This window comes from Anguilla rostrata, chromosome 10 (genome assembly GCF_018555375.3).
Source record: "Anguilla rostrata isolate EN2019 chromosome 10, ASM1855537v3, whole genome shotgun sequence".
In the NCBI taxonomy this organism is placed as follows: Eukaryota; Metazoa; Chordata; class Actinopteri; order Anguilliformes; family Anguillidae; genus Anguilla; species Anguilla rostrata.
Genome location: NC_057942.1, coordinates 42704819 through 42726729, shown reverse-complemented (window position 1 = coordinate 42726729; position 21911 = coordinate 42704819). Strand labels below are relative to the sequence as shown.

At 47.9% G+C, this 21911-nt stretch overlaps 1 protein-coding gene across 9 annotated transcripts in view; it reads left to right on the top strand.

The window, feature by feature from the left end:
• The window catches only part of rfx3 (regulatory factor X, 3 (influences HLA class II expression)), a 27738-nt gene extending 5994 nt beyond the window's left edge, over nucleotides 1–21744 (top strand). For 3 of the 9 annotated variants that reach the window (XM_064297314.1, XM_064297312.1, XM_064297313.1), the window contains exons 2-17: nucleotides 3480–3604; nucleotides 4558–4658; nucleotides 5458–5719; nucleotides 7063–7137; nucleotides 8331–8512; nucleotides 8886–9005; nucleotides 9725–9849; nucleotides 9970–10085; nucleotides 10249–10364; nucleotides 10506–10660; nucleotides 11717–11814; nucleotides 12051–12200; nucleotides 12603–12811; nucleotides 13394–13547; nucleotides 16526–16568; nucleotides 16720–21744. In XM_064297314.1, the coding sequence (XP_064153384.1) occupies nucleotides 3485–3604; nucleotides 4558–4658; nucleotides 5458–5719; nucleotides 7063–7137; nucleotides 8331–8512; nucleotides 8886–9005; nucleotides 9725–9849; nucleotides 9970–10085; nucleotides 10249–10364; nucleotides 10506–10660; nucleotides 11717–11814; nucleotides 12051–12200; nucleotides 12603–12811; nucleotides 13394–13547; nucleotides 16526–16568; nucleotides 16720–16979 (2286 nt within the window). In that variant the 5' untranslated portion in view covers nucleotides 3480–3484 and the 3' untranslated portion in view covers nucleotides 16980–21744. Of the gene's footprint in view, nucleotides 1–71; nucleotides 1058–1096; nucleotides 1557–3479; nucleotides 3605–4557; nucleotides 4659–5457; nucleotides 5720–7062; nucleotides 7138–8330; nucleotides 8513–8885; nucleotides 9006–9724; nucleotides 9850–9969; nucleotides 10086–10248; nucleotides 10365–10505; nucleotides 10661–11716; nucleotides 11815–12050; nucleotides 12201–12602; nucleotides 12812–13393; nucleotides 13548–16525; nucleotides 16569–16719 lie in introns of those variants that run through there. The other 6 variants (XM_064297309.1, XM_064297308.1, XM_064297307.1 and 3 more) reach the window with 6 other exon arrangements.
• Nucleotides 21745–21911: the final 167 nt, after the last annotated feature.

Here is a 21911-nt window from a genome sequence, read left to right as displayed (position 1 = left end):
AGATGTTGCTTTAGTGCTGAAGTTTTGTGTATATATATATTCTTTTTTTATTTTTTATCTTCAACTCTTCATCGCCACAAGTTTGAAAGTGATCCATGGAAACCCTGTGCAAAGTGTAACGCATCTAGCGCCCTGGATGCCAGGGCAGATCTTGAGCACCAGGGGCCAAATGTGAAACGTTTCGTTTTACCCTCTGATTTATCAGGAAGGTAATTAGCGCGGTGGCGGTGCTCTGTGCTGTGGAAGATGCTGCTCTCGAACGCGGTCGCGGTCGGTCCTGCTCGCGGGGATGATTCATCCGTTGTGCGCTGCAGGAACAGAGACCCGGAGAAACTCCCGGCTCGTCAAAGCCGTGTCGTTATTAACGGGAGTCGCCAACCTGTCTCTGCAATTAATCACGCGCCTCCTCCTCGTCCTCCTTTTAATAATCAATTACGGTGCGGCGAGATTAAATTAATGATGTATAAAACCATTTTGGAGCTACGCAACGTGGACAGTGCCGGCCCTCTCAGTTCAGCTGGAGGTCACTGGTATCAGATATTGAGCTTATTTGATAGAATGAAAGCAGACAAAGTATCTTTTTTTGTTTTATTCTAAATATTGTGCTGCTCGCGTTAATGCTTGAAGCTGCTGTTTGTGCGGAGGATTTGTGCTGAGTGTAATGTCAGATTAATCGGAGGTACAATCTTTAATCAGTGATTAGTGTCTCAAGCAATTAAATATCCTTTTATATTATTTCATGGTATTTTTTTTCCACTGTTGAATATGTAACAGGTACATGCACATGCTTATTAAGTATGCCCCATTACCTTTCTCTGTGACGCCATGGTTTTTTTGTTTTTTTTCCCCTGATCACGTGTGCTTGCACTAGCAGACTGAAAGACAGCGGCCTCCGCACCTGACTATGTAGACCACCCAAGTCCCGCTTTGGAGGAGCCGAGGCGTTCCCTAGTTCTGATGTCCCATAGTACTGATGTCATACTGACCCCTCCCCCGCTCCCCCAGATGTCCCCCTCTGATTGGCCCGGTGGAAAGTGGTGGGCGGGGGCAGATGGAGGTGAGCATCGCTGTCTCCTCTGGCCTTTGTGGTCGTGTGGCTCTGCGGAGCCTGCAGATGCTCACTGGAGCAAGGGGTTTAAGTGGGCCACGGGGGACCGCATTCGGGATGGGGGGTGGGTAGCAGAACAGAGCCAGGTGGTTGTTTACAACAGGTTTCCCCCCCCACCCCCAGCCTCCTCGGGAGCTCCATTGAGGCCTACCACAGGGAGCAGGTGGTTCGTTTTTGAATGGAAGAACCTGGTCACAGCGGCAGGTTAAAATTATCTTTGCTGCGATTATCTTATCTGCGACACGACCGGTCCTTCCGTCCCCGCGTTTCGGACTCGGGCACGGCGCGAAGTGCGACTGCGTTGTCGGTCGGTTAACGGTATTAATGTCTGGTCGGTTCCGAGGTAGCGGTGAAAGTTTAGCGGTGCCTTTCTTCCTCATGAAAAACCCCGAAGGCGAGCCATTGTTCGGCGAGGACGTTCTGCGAACATCTGGACGCGGCCCTTGGTGTGAGTAGTAGTGAGATGAGTCTTTACGCTTGCAACTTATTTATAACTGTCAAACGATGGACGCCTGATCCTTTAGCAGCATCGTTGTTAAGAGGACAGTGAGATTTTGAATTACCCAGGCTACGTTTAAGGCATTCAAAATTAATCTTGTGTGTCATTTGAATTATGCATTTTATTCCTGTTGCAATCAAGCAAGTGTTGTATGGACACATGGCTGACTAGCTAACTACATATAAGCGTCGTTGTTACAGTGTCTCTTAAAACTGCTGAATTGTTACTTAATCTGTGGGTGTTGCCTGTTATTTTGAACATAAATATTTATAATCTCTTGATCAACAAGTAACATTTACATGTTGTGTAGGTAAGGTGAACTTAACCCGGAGTAGGAATCTGAATTCGACACAAAAGTTAACAAATGTTAGGTTTTTGGTGTCAATTTCTGTCATTAATTCTAAATAATTCCAAAATAATGTTTTGTTTGAATAGCCATAGATATTTTTGAACAATTTCTTACCTCTACGGGTTTCTTTAAATTAGACCTAGCCAGCCACCGCCTCTTTGGGTTTCCAATTAATTGTTGCTATGGAAACACTTGCTTTTGAAGTTGCAGAACGTTTATTTAAGGAAGATCAGATGGCTTAAAAAGAAAAGTAATCACAGTATTAAATATACAGAATATGCATTTTCTTGGGTCATCGTTATGTTTTTGTTTTTAAAAAAAGATGTTTTTTTCTTGCGGCTCTGATGACTGCTACTTTCTCAGCACTGCATTATACAATGAATTTGGAAAAATATGTACAAATTCGGCACTGTCTTATATATAGAGAAACTGTAGTTAATGCTACACCTTTAAGTGCAACAGTGAGAATTCACGTGGTGGTTTAAATTCGTTCTTATGAATGTGTATATTTGAACTGTCCCCATCTTACGATGTGTTGGTATAAGAACTTTCCAGAATATTGAAAAGCCACCTCTTAATATTGCCTCTGGGCTCCTTGAACCCCGGTCTGCGTGTTTATGTGAGATGTCAGTGATTGATTAATTGAGCTACAACCCCCAGTTCTGTGTGCTGGTCCCCTTCTCTTTGGCCGAGTGTGTGTTTTAGTATTGCTTTAAACAGTGTTTCAATTGCGTTGTGGGCGATTTTCCAATCCGGTCTGCTTTTCATCCAGTCTTCTTTCATGAACTTACCGGTTAGCCACCACGGATGAAAACGTCTGCCAAACTGAGCAAATGATAATTAGAAGTGTGAATAATCGTCGCACGCATTATATAAATTTGTCCGAGGATGCCGATCAAACACATGAGTCGTAGCCTCTTCTGACGCAGTCTGAAGACACACCTGTTTACACTGCATATCGGGTCAGCTCGCACTGAAATCTTTTTTTAGCGTGGGTTTATTAGCGCTACCAATGCCACTTACGAGCAGTAAGCAGTAAACCCTGCGTAAAGCACTACATTACAGGGCTGTGCATGATCCCAATCCCTCCAGTGCAGAAACTGTCTGCGCCTAAATATTTGCATTTTGACAGAAACCCGGAAGTGGGCGCAAGTGCAGACAACCGAAAATTCCTGTTTTCTCGCTCAATGCGCATTTGGACCAGGAAAAAGACATTTTCTGTATATACTGATAGTTTTGTTGATCGAACAGATATATAGCGACACACCTGCTTCGCTCTCAGTCTTCTTCCTGCACTTACACCTTCTGTCGCACTTAACTGTATGCGGGTTTAAGCATTAACCGCTACTATCGATCGTGACGTGATGACTGGGCATCTGCTCTTCTCCGTGCGGAAACTTTTACGCACGCGTTTTCGGCGAATACGAGCACATGCCAATTTCCTGCATGTATTGGAAATTTAAATGTACGTGTCTTCGTTGACGGCGTCTCCCGCTCATTTGCTGTGTCCCGCGCTCCCCTAGGCGCCATGCAGACTCCTGAGGCAGGCTCGGACGCCGCGTCCACCGTCCCTCTCCAGAGCGCAGTGCCCGCGCAGCCCGCCGTCGCTGCCCAGCAGGTGGCGCCACAGGTGCCCGTCCAGCAGCAGGTGAAACCGCCGTCCTTACATTTTTTAAATTTTTTAAAATATATTTTATTTTGCGGTCTGTATTTCTACGGTTGCCTTGACGCGGTTCGTGTAACAGTTAAGTTACAACTTCTCCATTCTTACTCATTCAGTTTTACTGCAGAGCGACGTGCTGTTTCTATGCTGAGCTGTGGACATGTGTGACTCAGATGGGGCTATTGTTAGCATTCCTTCAAATAATTCAACATGTTCAGTCACCGCATCTCTTTATCATCAAGGTCTTTATATAATAACAATACCAACTTAGCAGGTGCGTAAATGGCTTCACATACATTTTAAAAAAGGGTTGAAACAAGAAGTTGAAACAAATGTATAGTAAAGGCTACAGATAGGAAAAAACTGATAATAAAACAAATAATAAAAACAGCCGGTCTCCTTTGGGGTTTAGCTTGGACTCTGGGGAAGGACTTTGTTATTGGACCTCAGATGAGGAAATAAGTCCATATTGGAGTCAGAGCAGAGTACCAGTGTCTGACCTGGTTCATAAATAAAAATGCTCACAGCTGGTTTAAAGTGGGCAGCAGATTTAAGCTGTTACCACCATATTCGTAGACGTAATACCTCTGTGGAATAAACACTTGTTTTTTTATTTGAGCAATTTTGACATGCAGGTTAAACACGCCACAATAAAGCTCGCACGATTAACGTATCGCATCACTGTGTTAAAACCCGAGGCTAAAATGTTTATGTATCTGAATGTGCGATGTAACACATCCAGCTTATTTAGTATCACGTGCGTAAATGTAATTTCGCACGTCACGTTGAACCTCGCGGTACTCGCCGAATTGCGAAATCGAGGGCACCCGTGATCACGATGTGGCCTTCTCACCGGTGTCTGCCCGTTCCGTTTCCCTCTCTTCCTTCTTATGTGCGCACGCGCGCGGACGCTAACGCAACGCCGCGCGCGTCTCCAGCAGGTCCAGACGGTGCAGCAGGTGCAGCAGGTGCAGCACGTCTACCCGGCGCAGGTCCAGTACGTGGAGGAGAACAGCGGCGTCTACACCAATGGAGCCATGTGAGTGGGACCGCGCCCGTCTCGTGAACTCCGCTTACGTCCGTCGTTACGTTCTGCGGTTTACCATTTTTATCCCAGTGCTACGACTCACTGGCTGCCGTAAGGAGGCCTATCCCCCTTCCTCAGCGCAGTGGTGAAAATGGAGATGACCGGGAGTGTCCGTTTTCATCTCTCACGACTCGATAGTTCAGGCTGGCGCAGGCATTTGTGTTAAAGAACTGATATAAATGTGCACCAGTAATGGCAATCGATGGCATTGAAACTTACCCAGTCCTTTAGTTACATTAAAAACCATTCTCACATACAAACAATGAATTCGGTCATCGGTGACATTGCTACACGTTTGTCTTCCTGGAATCAGATGAATGTGTCTTTCCAGACAAAAAAAGAATAAAAGCAGTTTGGAAACACCTTGGTGTTTGACCTTGGTGGGTGTTTTGCTCGCTGGTAATAGACATTTTTTTCTGAGCTCTGCAGACTTACTACCGCTAACAGGAGCGCTCAGAGAAGTAAAGAATGTGTTCAAACACAAAAGGTGGCTCTGGGCGCTCTTTGTGTGGATCACTATGGGTCAATACAAAAGGAAACACTTAGCGCTACAATAAAGATAACGCCTCTAATGTCAGCGCTGATTTCTGTTTTATAATCTCCGACAGTGTTTGGATTAGGGTGTGTAAACGCTATCGGAAACTGTACCCCCCGAAAACAGGGAACGTAACAACAAATATAACTTCTTTAGCGTTGTGGCTGTCAATGGCTAGTGGAAATAAACCCCCCGCCCCCCCCCCCCCCCCGGCAGCCGGACGTACTCCTACTCGGAGCCGCAGCTCTACAGCCAGAACAGCGGGGGGGCGTACTTCGACACGCAGGGCGGGTCGTCGCAGGTGACGACGGTGGTGACGTCCCACGGGATGGCGGGGGGCGGGGACGGGGGCCTGACCATGGAGCTGACCGGCGGCCAGATCATCAGCAGCTCGGGGACGTACATCGTGGGGGCCGCCTCCATGGACAACTCCTCCCCCCATTCTGCCGCCCAGACCACCAGAGCCTCGCCGGCCACTGTGAGTCACAGGCTCCGCCCCCTCTCACCGATTCGCTGCCCAGCGCAGATCTGATCCTTATTACAATGCCTGAGGCACAGGCTCCGCCCCCTCTCACCAATTCGCTGACCAGCGTAGATCTGTTCCTTATCCTTATTATAATGCCTGAGGCACAGGCTCCGCCCCCTCTTATTGATTCACTGCCCTTATCCATATTACAATACATATCAAATTCCAGCACCTGCTACCTTCATCTTCATTACAGGCCTTTTTAAAAAGCAGTCAGACAACCAAGTCAAATGAGGATTTAGTTTATCAGTAAGAGTTTGATTAAATTGCTTACCTACCATTTTAGAGTTTTTTAAATTACTGGAATATCAGATTCATGCGTGTGTATACTATATGTGTGGCATAGACACTCCTATTCAAGGTAGCTAACTTTTTTTTAGCTACCTATTATTTATCCATTTATCCTGCTTGACATTTACCAAAGCAATTTGGGCTAAGCACCGCGCTCAAGATAGCAACAGCAGTGGCTCACTTGGGAATAAAACCTGCAACCTTTCCATCGCAGATTTAGTGCCTCATCCGCAGTGCCACACACTGTTGAGTCCATATCCTCACAGTTCATATTTAGGTTTGTTGGGTGGAGTCTTTGAGATATTGCTAACATGGCCAGCATATTAACTGAACATTTTTTGCTGTAGATGGAAGTTTTTTGAAAATATTCTTATGCAAATGAGGGCGAGATGCGGATCAGTTTGTTAGAGGACGCCCAGTGCAAATGGGGTCTGTGCTTCCCCCTGGTGGCTGAAGTGTGTAGTACCACGGGCACGTCATTTAGCTTGCTCAAAGCATTTTTCCCCCCAAATCCTCTTTTATTGTGTTCAGAAAATATACATAAGTGTGTGTTATTTCCTGCAATATTTTATGGAATTCATTGTATTATTTTGCTTGTCACTGTTTGATTGTTCTGAAAAGATGGAAGTATGAAATATCATTTTTATTGTCAAGAGTTCACAATTACGACAGCTTCCGTCTGATCGAGTCAATTCACTGTCTCTTTTCACTCTAGTCTAGCTTGGGAATTATAATGAGATAATGTGTAAAGTCAAGGATAATTCGTAAACACACAGCAGGGCCCTTCTGAAAAGAAGACGCTTTTGTTGGCTGTCTGATTTGTGTGTGCTGGGGGAACTCTTGCTTCTTCAGAGATGCTTACGATGACCTTGTTTTCCTGCCGGTCTGTTGAACTGTGTTTCTGTGCCTCGGGGTCGCTGGCCTTCGCTGCTTCCCGTTTTTTTTTTTTTTTGTTTTGTTTTTTTTTTTTTGTTTTGTTTCCTGTTTGCTGTGTGGTCTCTCAGATTGAAATGGCCATTGAGACACTCCAAAAGTCTGAAGGCTTATCCACCCAACGGAGCTCACTGCTCAACAGCCATGTAAGTCAGTGTGACTCAACGCTGTCCTGTTCTGCATGCCTCCTCTCTCTCCCTCTCTCTCTCTCTCTCTCTCCCTCTCTTTGTTCTTCATTGCCTTCTTCGTTCCCTCTCACTGACTTTCAGTCCCTTCTCGTCTGTCCTGTTCTCAGTCTGTTTCTCTCCTCCACTCTACCCCCGTCTGTCTCTCTCACCTCTCATTCCTTATCACGAACGATTCTTCATCCCTGTTATTCTTTCGCTGTTTCCCTTTCTGTCTCATATCTTCACCCCTGTTCTCTCTCTCTCTCTCTCTCTCTCTCTCTCTCTGCTGGATGCTGGATGAGATGCTGCAGCCATGGATGTTTTTTAATTTGTCGTTTGATCAGTTCCTGCTCTTTGCTTTGCTGTGTCTGCTCTTAATTTCATTTAACCCCTCGATTTGAGTTCTGCTTCTTATTTTAATGAAAAAAATCAGTGAAGAGAACACAAAGTTCAGCCTTCGCCATTTAATGCCGAAATCCTCAATACCCCTGTAATTCCGGTACTCGTACCCTTTCAGTGGACGTGCACTTCACCAAGTCAGGAACTCCACAAGATAAGCTGTCTAATTCGGTTCTGGAGAATGTTCATTTTTTCATAACAATGCTTATTGAAATGAAAAGAAAAGAGACAGACCTTTTAAGCTGCCAGCAGCTTTTGGGATTAAAGTGAAAAATGTGCAGGCGTGCAGTCTTTCTAAGTCACCAAAAGAACGGAACCTAAAAAACCACAGTTAACAAATTGTCTCTTTGGAAGTTGAAAATCGCACGGGTGCAGCTTTAGGTCAGAGTACCTTTACCTGCATTTTTAGCTCACAAAGTTAGATTTGAACTGGGCGAGACCGGGCTTCTTCAGGTCACACAAGCGATGATCGGACTAAGAAGGCCAGGCTCAGCCCGCCAAACATCTGCTGTCTGTGGTATCGGAGGTTAAACCAGGCCGGTGTAGCGCAGGTTAAACCCGTTTAGGGTCACGCAGGTCCCGTTAAAGTTTAAAGCGTCCGCCGCTCTCTGTCTCAGATCCCACACTCTGTCTGCAGCTGTGGCGGATGTATCCCATCATTCCTGCGCCTCGGTTATACATCTGGCCCTGTGAATGACGTGACTTTCTCTGCTGTTGTTGTTGTTGTTGGAAATGCATTGTGGGTAACTGACGCGAGCGGTCCCCCCCCACAGCTGCAGTGGCTGCTGGATAACTACGAGACGGCGGAGGGGGTGAGCCTCCCGCGATCGACGCTGTACAACCACTACCTGCGTCACTGCCAGGAGCAGCGGCTGGACCCGGTCAACGCCGCCTCCTTCGGCAAGCTCATCCGCTCCATCTTCATGGGGCTGCGGACACGCCGGCTCGGCACCCGGTGAGTATTTAATCTTATATTTAGATTTAAAATCTTATTTCCATTACTTTTTCTATGCTAAGACAAAAGTTTTGCCAATGAGGTGAGAAAGTTTTACTTGCCGAGTAATATTTTCAACTTGAGAGAAATGAAAGGGTTTCTAAGGTTCATCAGCAGACTGAAGCCCTTGTGCAGGTGGCTGTGGGGAAAGGCTACAGCCTGGGAGCTTTACTGGCTGCTGCACTGCCGGACTCCACACCTTCACCTGCCATTTCCTCACCTCCCGCCTCGCGCCCGCACCTCCCGCACCTCCGTCCTGACCATGCGGCTGCTCTGCTCTGCATTCACACCTCTCTCTCTCTCCTCCCTCTGTCCCTCCCTCTCCCTCTCTCAGAGGGAACTCTAAGTACCACTACTACGGGATCCGTGTGAAGCCGGACTCTCCGCTCAACCGGCTGCAGGAGGACATGCAGTACATGGCCCTGAGGCAGCAGCCTGTGCAGCAGAAGCAGAGGTGTGGTGCTCTCTCACACACACACACAGTACACACACACACAGTACGCACACACACGCACACACACACAGTACACACACACACAGTATGCACACACACGCACACACACGCACACACACACAGTACACACACACACAGTATGCACACACACACACACATGCACACTCACACGCACACACACACACACAAGGTCCATTAGCATTATATGCATTTAATTTCAAGGAGAGACATTCCAGTTAAGTGTTTTAAGTAGTGTAGCTATGGAGCTGTTTTATGCACATTATGGAGTACCAGCATCATTACAGGGTCCATAAGCACAGGCCTTGTGATCAGAAATGGCTCATCACAGATACGTTTTAAAGAGCCGTAAACGGTTGCTTTATTAAAACTGCAATATGCTTCATAAAATCCAAGCTGGATACTTTTATTGAAAGAATATTCACTGTGTGTTCTTTGGAGGGAGCAGATACTTTATTGACTGCTGTCACAAGCCTAGTGTCCATATAACACATAACGCCTGTTACCCAGGAGCAGAAACAATCCTCCATGCTGTTGTAATTGCTCGTTTGCATTTTTGATAAGGGGGCAGGGGGGTGTGTAGACAGAGTGTCGTAGACAGAGCGTCAGGGCAACGCGCCCTTGCTGTGAAAGCCCTGCACTCTGTGTTGTTCAGTCACATGCACACTGAGGAACGTAACCCCCCCCGCCACCCCCCGCAGGTTGAAGCCGGTGCAGAAGGTGGACGGCTCGGGGGGCGAGAACATTTCGGGGAGCAGCCAGCACGCACCCAGCGCTGCAGAGCAGACGGTCATCGCACAGAGCCAGCACCACCAGCAGTTTCTGGGTCAGAACCGGGGGTCATGAGGGGGGGCATTGGGGCTAACAGTGGGGGTCACTGGGACTGAAGAGGAGGGGGGCGCTGGGGGTGCGCTTTCATTTAACCGCGCCTGTTCTCCGCACTCAGACGCCTCCCGGACTCTTCCGGACTTCGCGGAGCTCGACCTGGGCGACACCGACGTGGACCTCATCACCCCCGACGACGTGAAGACGCTTCAGGTGCTCTACAGAGAGCACTGCGAGGTCAGAGGTCACCGCGTCCTCTCATCCAATCACATCGCTGCCAGTCAGCCCACTGCTGTTGCACCTGCTGTTACCGTTTTTGCTTACCCGTAATGTTTGCGCATGTGAGTTTGTCAGCGCGGTACGATCTTTATATCTCTGCCGGGTGTGTGTTGCTGGACAGGCGATCCTGGACGTGGTGGTGAACCTGCAGTTCAGCCTGATTGAGAAGCTGTGGCAGACATTTTGGCGTTATTCGCCCTCCACCTCCGTAGAGGGCGCCACCATCAACGAGAACAGGCAAGAACGCTCACTCTTAGAGACTCTTAGAAAAATCTGCCCGGATGGACAGTGAACCTGTATAGTTGATGCTGGTGAATGAGCCCCCCTGACCTCCTGACCCCTGACCCCTGACCTGTGCCCTGTCCCCCCCCCCCCCAGCGGGTTGAGCGAGATCGAGGGGCGGCTGCCGTGCCCCAGGCTGCTGATGCTGTGCCGGAACGAGGCCGTGCTCAAGTGGATGAGCGCCTGCGATCACGTGATGTACCAGGCCCTGGTGGAGGTCCTCATCCCCGACGTGCTCCGACCCATTCCTAGTGAGGACACGCCTCTTCCTGTCCCCGAGGGGTTTCCTGTTGAGAACACGCCTCTTCCTGTCCCTGAGGGGCTTCCTGTTGAGAACACGCCTCTTCCTGTCCCTGAGGGGTTTCCTGCTTAGAACACGCCTCTTCCTGTCCCCGAGGGGTTTCCTGCTTAGAACACGCCTCTTCCTGTCCCTGAGAGATTCCATTCTGAAAGGGGGGGGGTCACTTAGTAATGACACGGATAATTTGCTCTTCATTCTGAACCGTACTCTTACATTCTCAAAGAAAACTGCAGGCATGCATGATGTATAAACCCGGATGAGATGCTTCATAATACCTTGGTGATACGGAGCAGTGTTTTGGATTTACTGACTGACAGTTACAGGGAAATTACTTGGTTGGACCACGGGTGATTGACTGCAAATATCGATAAATACAGGAATGCATACTGTCAGCCGTTAACTTAAAATAATATATTTTTCTCAATTATATGTTATGTATGCTTGCCTTCTGTAAGCCACAGTACTTATCTGCAGATCTGAGTAGTTGCTCACCGTAGGCCTTTCAGCGCTATCGTAAATTAGCCTTGGTTATCTGATGTTTACGCCACGCAGTCTGTTCAGACGTGGCAGATCGCGTCTGTGTTTCTTAACGCTGTGGACGACGCGCGGGGCAGAGGTGAACGCATTAACGCACTGGAGCTCAGGGACGGGAAATTAAACTGAACGCCGTTTCTGCACATCGCGGGGCTTAGCGCTCAGTGCGTATTCAGTTCCAGAAGCTGGGCCCACAAGCCCATTATGAGCTCACAGACCAAAAATGAGTGCTCAGTTACGAAGCACTGCGGAGCTGTTTAGGAATGATTTCCAGTTAAGGTGAAATTGCTCTCCGTATCAAAGCTGTCCTCGGCTGGCCATTCTATCAGAAATAATTACCGCAGCCGAGAGCTGCGCTAGCCGGGTTTTGGGGAAGCCGTTGGCTGTTGGCTGTTTCTCGTCCAACGGCGAGCGGCGCTGCTTTTCGTCTGTGGCGTGACCCGCCCTGTTCCTCCCTCTCTCTCCGCCGCAGGTGCCTTGACTCAAGCCATCCGCAACTTTGCCAAAAGCCTGGAGGGCTGGCTGAACAGTGCCATGGGCGCCATCCCCCAGAAGATGGTCCAGACCAAGGTGAGGGGGGCGCCTGGGGGCACGTTCCAGACCGGGCACACCTGAGCTGCGCCACTGGCAGACACGCCCGTGCCCTTTTCTTACCAGGGGCCCGCAAATACGCTCGGTCGCTCTGCGTGAAAATAAAGAGACGATAATTCGTTTTGAAAAAAAAAAAAAAGAATCCTGAATTCCCATTGGCTGGTGGCGGGCGTGTGGCAGCGTGTGATTGGTCGGCGGCTCTGTCACTCCCCCAGGTTGCTGCTGTTAGTGCCTTCGCGCAGACGCTGCGTAGATACACGTCGCTGAACCACCTGGCGCAGGCAGCGCGCGCGGTGCTGCAGAACACCTCGCAGATCAACCAGATGCTGAGCGACCTCAACCGCGTGGACTTCGCCAACGTGCAGGTCCGTCTGAACCCCCAAAACCCCCAGCCTCCCCACACACACCCTCTGTGTGTCTGTGCACCAATACGCTCCATAAACAGTTAGCATGTGTGCACAGGGACCATAGAGGAAAGGTTAATCATTTGGTTGGCTCTGCCAAGGAATATAACCGAGTCATGTGTCAGTGCTGTTTATTTTGATGGCTCCTTTTGTCCAACTGAACATCTGCTTGTGTATTACACCTTTCTGGGGAATGTAGAGTAATTTCAGGTTGGTGGTGACCTATCAGCGCTCTGTAATGGTACGGCGAGCCAATGATGCTTTTCTGAGAAACGGTTTGCGTTACCGTGCCAGACCACGCGGGTTTGTCAGCAGGCTCCGCCTCTGAGGGGGTGTGGCTTGTCTGTGCGGGGCGTCCCACAGGAGCAGGCCTCGTGGGTGTGCCAGTGCGAGGAGGGCGTGGTCCAGCGTCTGGAGCAGGACTTCAAGGCCACGCTGCAGCAGCAGAGCTCCCTGGAGCAGTGGGCCGCCTGGCTGGACAACGTGGTGAGCCAGGTGCTGAAGCCCTGCGAGGGCCGGCCCAGCCTGCCCAAGGCCGCCCGCCAGTTCCTGCTCAAGTGGTCCTTCTACAGGTGAGCCCACGCCCGGCCACGCCCCGCCCGTCCCGTCCGCAGCGCCGCGGTCCTGTACGCCTGACCGGGCTGACGCTGTCTCCAGGGACGAGTGTGCCGACGTTGGCTAACAAGAGTGGAAATGTGGGTGGGGCTAAGGGTTTGATGTGGGCGGGGCTAAGAGTTTTCTTTTTCCGATGATCAGGTCACAGATTTCAATCCAATGCCACACAACAGAGAATTCTGGGAGTGTCCTGGATTATGAAGCGTTACAGTAGATTAATGTAATGGCCCTTGGTTAAGATTGTTTCAACTTGCTTTAGGAGAGATCATGTTTTGTGTCTGTTTGTTATTTAAAACACTACAGTACCCATGGGCCTCAGTGCCTGTTACTATGGTGATAGCGTTGGCCATGAGAAATCTAAATCTAAATTTAGCTGGCAAGTTTTTGCTGCTAACGAAACAAGAGGACACAAAACCAGAGTGTCTCCAGAGGACCAAGCGATTGTGTTCTCCTTAATTTTATTATCCTCCACCCAAAATTACGGCAATTTTTACCTAAAAAAATAAAAACGCGGGTTCCTTTTTACACGCCCCTCGCAGCTCCATGGTGATCCGGGACCTGACCCTGCGCAGCGCTGCCAGTTTCGGGTCCTTCCACCTGATCCGGCTGCTCTACGACGAGTACATGTTCTACTTGGTGGAGCACCGCGTCGCCCAGGCAACCGGCGAGACACCCATTGCCATCATGGGGGAGGTGAGAGGAACAGTGGGCGGGGCCTGTTTGATTCCTGCCACACGTAGCGCTCACAGGGCCTCGCCTGTTAGCGGTCTGATAGCGTCATTCTCCAGCTTAACCCTTAAGGCTAGGTCTTTTGGAATGTTTGTTTCTTTCCCCCAGTGCAGTGTTCTAGAACTGCATTGCTTTCAGTTACCAGGAGTGACTGTTACATCAGCATTAGAATGTCCATTTAGGAACACTTCAGTCGCATATTTGTGATCTCACACCTCAAAGGGCATAGCCTATTACAGCTTTTATGTTGGTATTTTAGTAAGTCCAGAGCACCATGCAGAGTGTAGCCCAGGAAACGTAGGAACACTAAGAACGTAAGAAAAAAGATAAAAGGTATTTTAATTCCACGTTAGGTAAAAGTTTTGAATGTGTATTTAAAAGCACCATTTGGAAGGGTCCTCTGAAGAATAGGGCCGTCACTGCTGAAAGCTTTATTGCTAAAGGAGCACAGTTCTGCTTAATGGGCAGGACGGCCATCTCCAGAGGGCTTTGAGTGCCAGGCGAGTGTATTAGGCTGCAGTCGGGCAGTCAGGCAGCAAGGAGCCAGGCCATTTAGCAGCTTGTCAGGTCGGAGCGATAATTGAAGCTGGAGGAGGTGTTTGAGAACAGGGCAGATGTGATTACATGCACTGCAGCGGGTTAGCACTGAGGGCACTCAAAACAAAAAACAGTGCATCACGGGAATGTGCCTGGCCACTGTGCCAGATGTTGACAAGCCAATGCAACAGCGGCAGTCAGGCCGAGAGCCAGCCTAGTCCAGACGCTGGGAAGACCTCCCTCTGAAGCGCACCACGCTCCCTGGACAGTGTCCCTGAAAAGCAGCGAGCGCCTGAAGGTGAAGCCACCGCTGTCCAAGGTCTGTACGTAGGACATGAGTCAGAGTGGAAGAGCGGCCTGCTGCTTCCGCCCCACCCCTCTTATCATCACAGTATTTATAATATTATTCAGCATCTGGAGCAGCGAGAGAGCCTTAATATTGCAAGATTTACACTGGTGGAAAAATTGATTTTGCTGACTGTTCATACATTATCGAACGCGGGATGATTCAGGAAAAAGATTTCTTACTAATGGATTGCCACTAACATTTAGAAAATCTCTAGGTTAAAATTAATTTTTAAAAACCCTGTATGGTGCATCGCCATGGAAAACCAATCACATAGATTTGTCTGAACTGTTGCAGAGGAAGCATATAAAGCTAAAAGAGTAGGGGTCCTAGCACTGAGCCCTGAGGGACACCATGAATTGAGTTACAGCTTTTGAGGCTGAGGAACTTGTACATGATACTCAAGTTGGATAGAAACCAGTCAGAGGAGACTGCAGAAATACTGAAACTCGGCAGTCTTGTGTCCATCCTAATAGAGCAAAGTAATAAGATCTTCTGGTTTACCAGGCCTTAAGAGATCATTACTAACTTTGTAGCTGTAAGTAGGAATTCTGTTAACTGTGGTACAAAATCATATTTAACTTTAACTTCTGACTCTCTGATTGTAGTTTAGGAAGGGAAGGTTGGACATAGCCTAGTGGCATCAAAGAAAACAGGTTTTGCAGTCATTTTTAACATTTTAAGAGCTTATGGAACAGTGAACAATTCTGCTTCATTTATTGAGCTAAGAATTCAGTGAATGCTACCGACTGCTTTATCTTGCACAACGAGGACCTGGAGAAGCAAGGCAGGCAGACAATGCAAGGCATTCCAAGGCCGCCCGATTGTACGGACACAAAGGCATTAAGAAGACATGCCTCAGCCACAGGAGCAGGGGCACGGTCAGAGAGACAAACTGTGGGCCTTATAGACATCGCATTATTATTGTGGCTACAGATCGTTCTGATTCTGCACAGACGCGTTTGAGTGAGTTGTTAACGGTCCTACCCCAGCCCCCAGCCATGGGGGCGACATAGCTCAGGAGGTAAGACCGATTGTCTGGCAGTCGGAGGGTTGCCGGTTCAAACCCCGCCCTGGGCATGTCGAAGTGTCCTTGAGCAAGACACCTAACCCCTAACCCCTAACTGCTCTGGCGAATGAGAGGCATCAATTGTAAAGCGCTTTGGATAAAAGCGCTATATAAATGCAGTCCATTTACAGTCCATTTAGCCCGAGCCTGAGTAATTGCAGTGTAAAAGCACAGCGGCTAAAAAATGCACGTTTGTGCGCTTCCTCTCGTGCCGCTAACGATTGGCAGTTGATCCGGCGTGAAGAAGAGAACCCTGACATCGCCGCCGCCGCCGCTGTCGTTGTTGTTGATAACGTTTGAGAAGTAAAAAGAACTGAGCAGAAAGCTGTAAATTAGAAAATATTTATAGGCCTCAGAACAAGCCCTCTTACTCGCTGCTTTTTAATAAAAAGCCATTCAGGGCAACGGGCAGCTGTTTTGTTTGAATGAAGTTCACCAGGGCAGCGGAGGAGGAGGAGCAGGAAGAGGCCGGTCTGGCTTTAATGGCAGGGGATCGATCAGGGTTGCCAGATAGAGGCTCTCTGGACTGACAAATTAATTGCAGGTGGGGCAGCTTTCTGTCCACACGCGTATAATTTACCAGCAACGTTGACTGCCTTAAAAGCACAGAAAGAGACGGTCTGTTCAGCACTTAACGCTGGCATCGGGACAGACATCACGCTTAATGAACATATGCTCAGAGAAGGGCAGGAAAGGGCTGCCACCACTGGATGTATCTGCAGCAGAGGAACAAGCAAGCCCTCGTGTTCGCAGGTTCATAGCCACTGTGGTTAGTTATATTGTTTTGTATATGAGCAGTAGTAAGACAATGTGTATTCCCTCGCAGGTGATCATGAAATGGTGCGTGTGTGTGCAGGAGGCATTTGTGCATATGAAATGTTAACATCTTGTGTATTTCCTAGTTCTGTGATAGGCACTCTCTCGTGTGCAATATAACTGTAAGCTCCTGAATTCACTGTTGAAATGAGTTCAATGTTGTTTATTCCACAGTTTGACGACCTCAACACCATGTCTCCTGCAAACATTGACAAAGGTGAGCTGTACCCACTGCTTTGTACCTGCATGTATGCGCGGCTCTCTCTGGTTTCATGTGCTAAAAGGCTAAAAGCGGCCAAAGACAGACGGATAGATGTACCCCCCCACCCCCCGACTGATCGCTGTACGTCTCCCCCCCCCCCACACAGACGAGGTGAGCGAGATGGAGAGCGAGGCGGAGGATGAGGTGGAGGACTGCGGGGAGCCGTTGGCGAAGCGAGAGAAGGTGGAGGTGATCCAGGTGCTCCAGGTGGGGGCGCTGGAGGGGGGGGGCAGCGCCGTGGTGGGCGTGGTCCAGCCCGGGGTGCTCGCCTCGCTGCCCCAAACGACCCCGGGACACACGGAGCACATCCTCACCCCCACCATCCGCCACTGCAGCTCCACGGGGAGCACCTACACCTCTGTCTGAGTCCCCCCCCCCGCCCCAAAACTCCCCTCCCCTCCCCCGGAGTCCCCCCCCCCCCCCGTCGCCCACCTGCCTGTGCCCGTCCCCGCTCCACCAGGTTCCCGCCGGAGAAAAGCGGCTAACATTCCGTACGAAGATAAACCAAAACCCCAACGCTAAGAGTGGCACGGACTGCCCCGGCGGGGCGAGTTTCAGCGGGCGAGGGCATCGGCAGCGGTGGCAAGAGGGCGGACAGGAGGCTGTTTTTGGTACATGGGTCCTGTGGTAGCTGTAGCTTTGCTTGTGGGAGGGGGAGGGGTGAGGAGGGAGGGGGGTGGAGGTGTGGGAGGGAAGGGGGGGGAGGATTACCGTTGACCCAAGAGAAGCTGGATCAGGAAGAGGGATGCGATCTGACTGTCTCCGTGACGTCCCTCATTTCAGCGAATCATGTTTTTGTCCTTGACCGCTAAAGAACACGTAACCAACCCAACAGAGCCACTGCAGACCAGTTGCTAACGTGCCCTTCTGTGTTCAGAGCAACAATTGTCATGGAAACCGAGTTGCTTAGTGTTCCATAGGTTATAGGTTAGACTAGCGAACAGGCGACGAGAAATTTTTGCTCTGAAAGACTGCATCATAGTTTTATTCGATATTTTTACCTCAGATTAGTTAGTTAGGTAAATTATGACGTTTAGCATCATTTTTAAAGGTTCGACGATAGGACTACTGGGCAACTTTAGAATGTAGTGAGACAGTCGGAGCGTTGGTGACATCTTGATCCGTTACCTGAGTGTCTGTCACCATGCTGACCAGTCAGCTGTTGTAGCTTTCTCTGAGCGGAAAAAAAAACAAACAAAAAAAAACAACAAAAAAAAAAACATTGTGCTTGTTGAGCCAGGTATCCCTGAATAGCTGCATAAAAGCATCGTGCTATTGGATCTTTTTTTTTTCTCTGTACTATACACGAAAGCATGTTGTGTTATCGTCGTTTCATTTAACGTGAAGAGTCAGGTTTGTTCTGTTCTGATTGGACCAAAAAAAAAAAACAAGTAGAAGCAGGTAGGAGGCGACCTGCCTGTGCCGTCGTGACGCCCTGTCTCCTGTCGCGACGGTGCTGCGTCGCGACACAGAGTGAATGTCAGGGACTTATGTACCTCAGCGTCTTCATAGTGCCTTAAAACAGCTGCAGACTTTTATTTCACATCGTTCCACTCGTTTCTCTGAAGCGCAATCACCTTACTCTGCACCCCCATCCCCAACCCCCCCCCTCCCCCACCAGCACCCCCCCACCCTCCCCCACCCTCTTCCTGAGAATATTAGCGATGGCATTTTTGGAAAAGGAGAAAAAGTTTGGTTTCTACAATTGCGCCCCCCCCAAAACGGACACGTTCCCTGCTTTTCGCCTGGCGTTCTGTTCAGCGCCGTGTGCGTTTGCAGCTCAGAGCTGGCGACTGCCGTTAAGGGGGCGGGGTCTGTGCGTCCCGTGCCCCGCCCCCTCTCTCCCAGCCTCACGGTGACCAAACCCCTGCTTTCTCTGATTATCCTCTCTCTCTCGTTTCCGTCGAAAAATGAACGTCAGCTATTCTCTAAAGTTCAGTCCTCATTCGTCCTTACTCCTGTTTCTACACTCTGTATATGTATATAGTGGACCAAAAGTTGATATTTTCAATTATACAGTACATTTGCTATTATACTGTACTTTATAAATATATCTATATTTTTTTGGTTTGTTTGTTTCTTCTCAAGTGTTTTTTTTTGTTTGTTTTTTTTAAATGTTTGCTTGCTCTGATGGTCACCCTGTGGTTTATCTTGAATAGCTCTGCTGTGATTCGTTGATTGACTGTGAAAAGGGGAGGGGCTGCAGGTGCTCCAATCAGGGGAGGGGCCTGCCGTCCACCTCTGGGTCTGTAGTGGCTCCGCCCAAGGGGGGCGTCGTCCTGCCGCCTCAGTGGGTGCCCCGCCCAATCCTGCAAAGCATCATGGGAGTTTTGTACCAAAATAGCACGTCGCTTAGAGCAGTCTTTCAGGCACAGTTTTAAACACGCTGTCACTGCTGAAACTCTTTGTGGAAATTTGTGGAAAATTTTCTCCAGTGAGGGAAAAAAAACTTGACGGTGAGGCTGAAAGATGGTGAAGGACTGGTAGGCTGGTAGAGGTGTGCCCTGAGGGTGTGTTTGTGAGCACTGGATCTTTGCGGCTCTCCAACCAGCAACCCCGACTAAGCGGGAGTCTAACTTCACACTTTACCTGTCACTAGTCCTCATTTAGTGAAGAACATAGCAAAGGAATGCATTGAAATTTGAAAATAAATGGCAGCTTGTTGTTCCTTTTAAGTACTACTTGATTAATTCTTTACTATACATTTTAACTGTCGGTTTTCAAAAAACCGTCCGTAGTGTTTTAAAATGTAATTTATTTATATTTATGGCATATTTAATCTGTAGGATTTTAGATGCACTTCTTGAGTTCAGACATAAATTTGGAGCATGCGTCTTTATTTTTACACTGTCATTGCATTTCCTGTGAAATCGTTTTCTCACTTCTGACTGGCTGGGGAACGATGTCTGAAAGCACTTATGAAATTCTGGGTTTCCTCGTAGTCCCCGGAGTCCCGTGTGGACGGGTAGAACCGCTCGTGCTCATTCCCTCTCTCGCCAGGAGTTCAGATAGTTCACAGACAGTGTTTGATTTGTTCTTAAATTCTTTCTTGATTTTGTGCATTAGAGATGATGAAAAGTGCTGTTTTGGTTTTGCATGCTTTTTTTGTGCTGCTAGAATTTGATGGTTTTTGTCTCAAATTTTTTTATCATTTTCCTTGTCACTTCTTTGGAAAATGTGCCAGCTAGGAAATTATTCCAGGTTATGATCAGTGATCTCACGTCAACTTTTCAAAAAAGAGAGGAAAAATCCCTGCCTCGTTTGTACACTGAATACACTGCCTAACACTGTTTTTTAATTTTTTATTGTACATAACATTTCACAAATGTCCTTACTAAAAGTTTTTTTTTTTTTTTTTTTTTCCACAATTAGAAATGATAAAAAATGTTGATTTTGGGCCTTATTGTTTTGTTTCAAGGCCAACGACTGTTCCAGCACTAAAATCTCAATTTATGCAGGCCAGTTAGAGAGCCTCTGCCTTCCTTCCCACAGAGGAGAAAACTAATTAAGACGTTCAGGTCCAAATCGCTCCCACTAACATATCAAATCCCGAGGCTCACCGGGACCACTGGCTAACGGGAGGCAGAGGCGCGTTTTGTCCGCTTTTTAAAAAAAAATGATTTTTGTTTTTATTTTTTTTCCGGTGTCGATTGACGGTCTCCTCCTCGTCAGAACGCCCATCTCTCAGTGTTCTCTCACACAGGTAGTTTCACTGCCACGAGATCCCAGTGCCTTTGACTTCACAGTGAACTCAGAGACCGGCCTTCTGGTCCAGGATTAGGGTGGAGCGTGCGCACCTGGTATCTCCAAACCCCTCCTGTACCCTCACCACCCTTACATAGCCCTGGCATCAGAGAGACACCAAAAAAAACAAACAAAAAAAACCCCACACACCCGTAGAGGGGAGCGAGCGGCCAAGCAGAGAGGCAGACTCAACCGTGCCTTCGACCACCTCTCGATAAGGGACTGTTTACCGATCTCCTTGCATTTACTGTAGCACAGCCATAAATCGGACAGGTGTGCAAGAACCATGCAAAGCACAAGACGCAGGTGCACAGGACAGTACGACAGTACGCATACACACAAGGTTTATCTGTGTTATTTCTGAGCTCTTAGAAAAGCCCCCGTATAATACTACTGACGATTGGGTGACGGCCTCTGCTAGTGACATCACCCGTTATGGATGGGAGGCGGAAATCCCTCCAGCTCCTTACCGGAAGATTCTCTGCTTCACCGCTACGCACAGCCTGGACTAATGGATTCGTTTATGTTCTAGCCCCCAAGTGTGCAGAGAAGATGCTGTAGCATTTACGATATTTTATACGGTCACAAATGCGGTAACTTATGGTTTTTGACAGTAAGAACACTGCTATCGCTGTCGTTTGAAATTCTCACACCGTTTTATTTTGCCGAGTGCCGTGTGTTTGTTTGGTTGTGCTCTTATTTGATTGGATAAGCGTATGTATAGATATATGAAGTGCCATTTGACCGTCCTCTTAATGGGTTTTGACCTGCTGTAGCGCGTTCTGATGCAAGCACAGAGCTTCGGGGCCTCTGGGGAGACTTTGGCAGGGTCGGCCCCCAGAGGCATAGTCTGTGGTGTACATACGAAGATGAAAGTGGAAGCAAAGTGGTAATTTATTTACTCTCATTTCTCTTTTTTTAAAATTTTAATTTCCTTTATTCTTTTGGATGAAACGTTTTGATGTTTATTTAAATTTGTTGGAAGGTACATTGTGATTACTCTTTTTTTGTATGATGTATTGTATTTTGTAAATGTAAATATATATATCATGATGTGATTTTTTTCTTTCAATTTGTGTGTTTCAAGTAACATTTTATGACATATCTTCTAAAATTGGCAAAAACAGCTAACATATTAGTGTGAGGATGATTTGTATTGTGTATTTTACAAAAATTAAAGCAAAATAACTGGGGAACTTTTATATTTATAAATATATATTAACTTTTAGTGTGTCAATATGAAAAAAGAAGAGATCAAAGACACATGTAGTTTGTTTTTCTGAATATTTCAGACTTGAGCTCAGGCTAGCTTACTAGTGTTGTTTTCTTAAAATGTGTGGCTTGTCTTTCAAAACGAATAAACTTTTCCTGTTGAAATTTCTCATGACATGAGGTTCATTATCCTTCTTATAGATGTTTGTGGGTCCATATATTGAATCGCCTTGAACGGTTCATTTTAATTTCAATATATGTCACACCTGTGACATAATCATTACGAATTAAGGAAATATCTTTTTGATAGTTGCGATATTCAACTCTGTGATTTCTTAATTA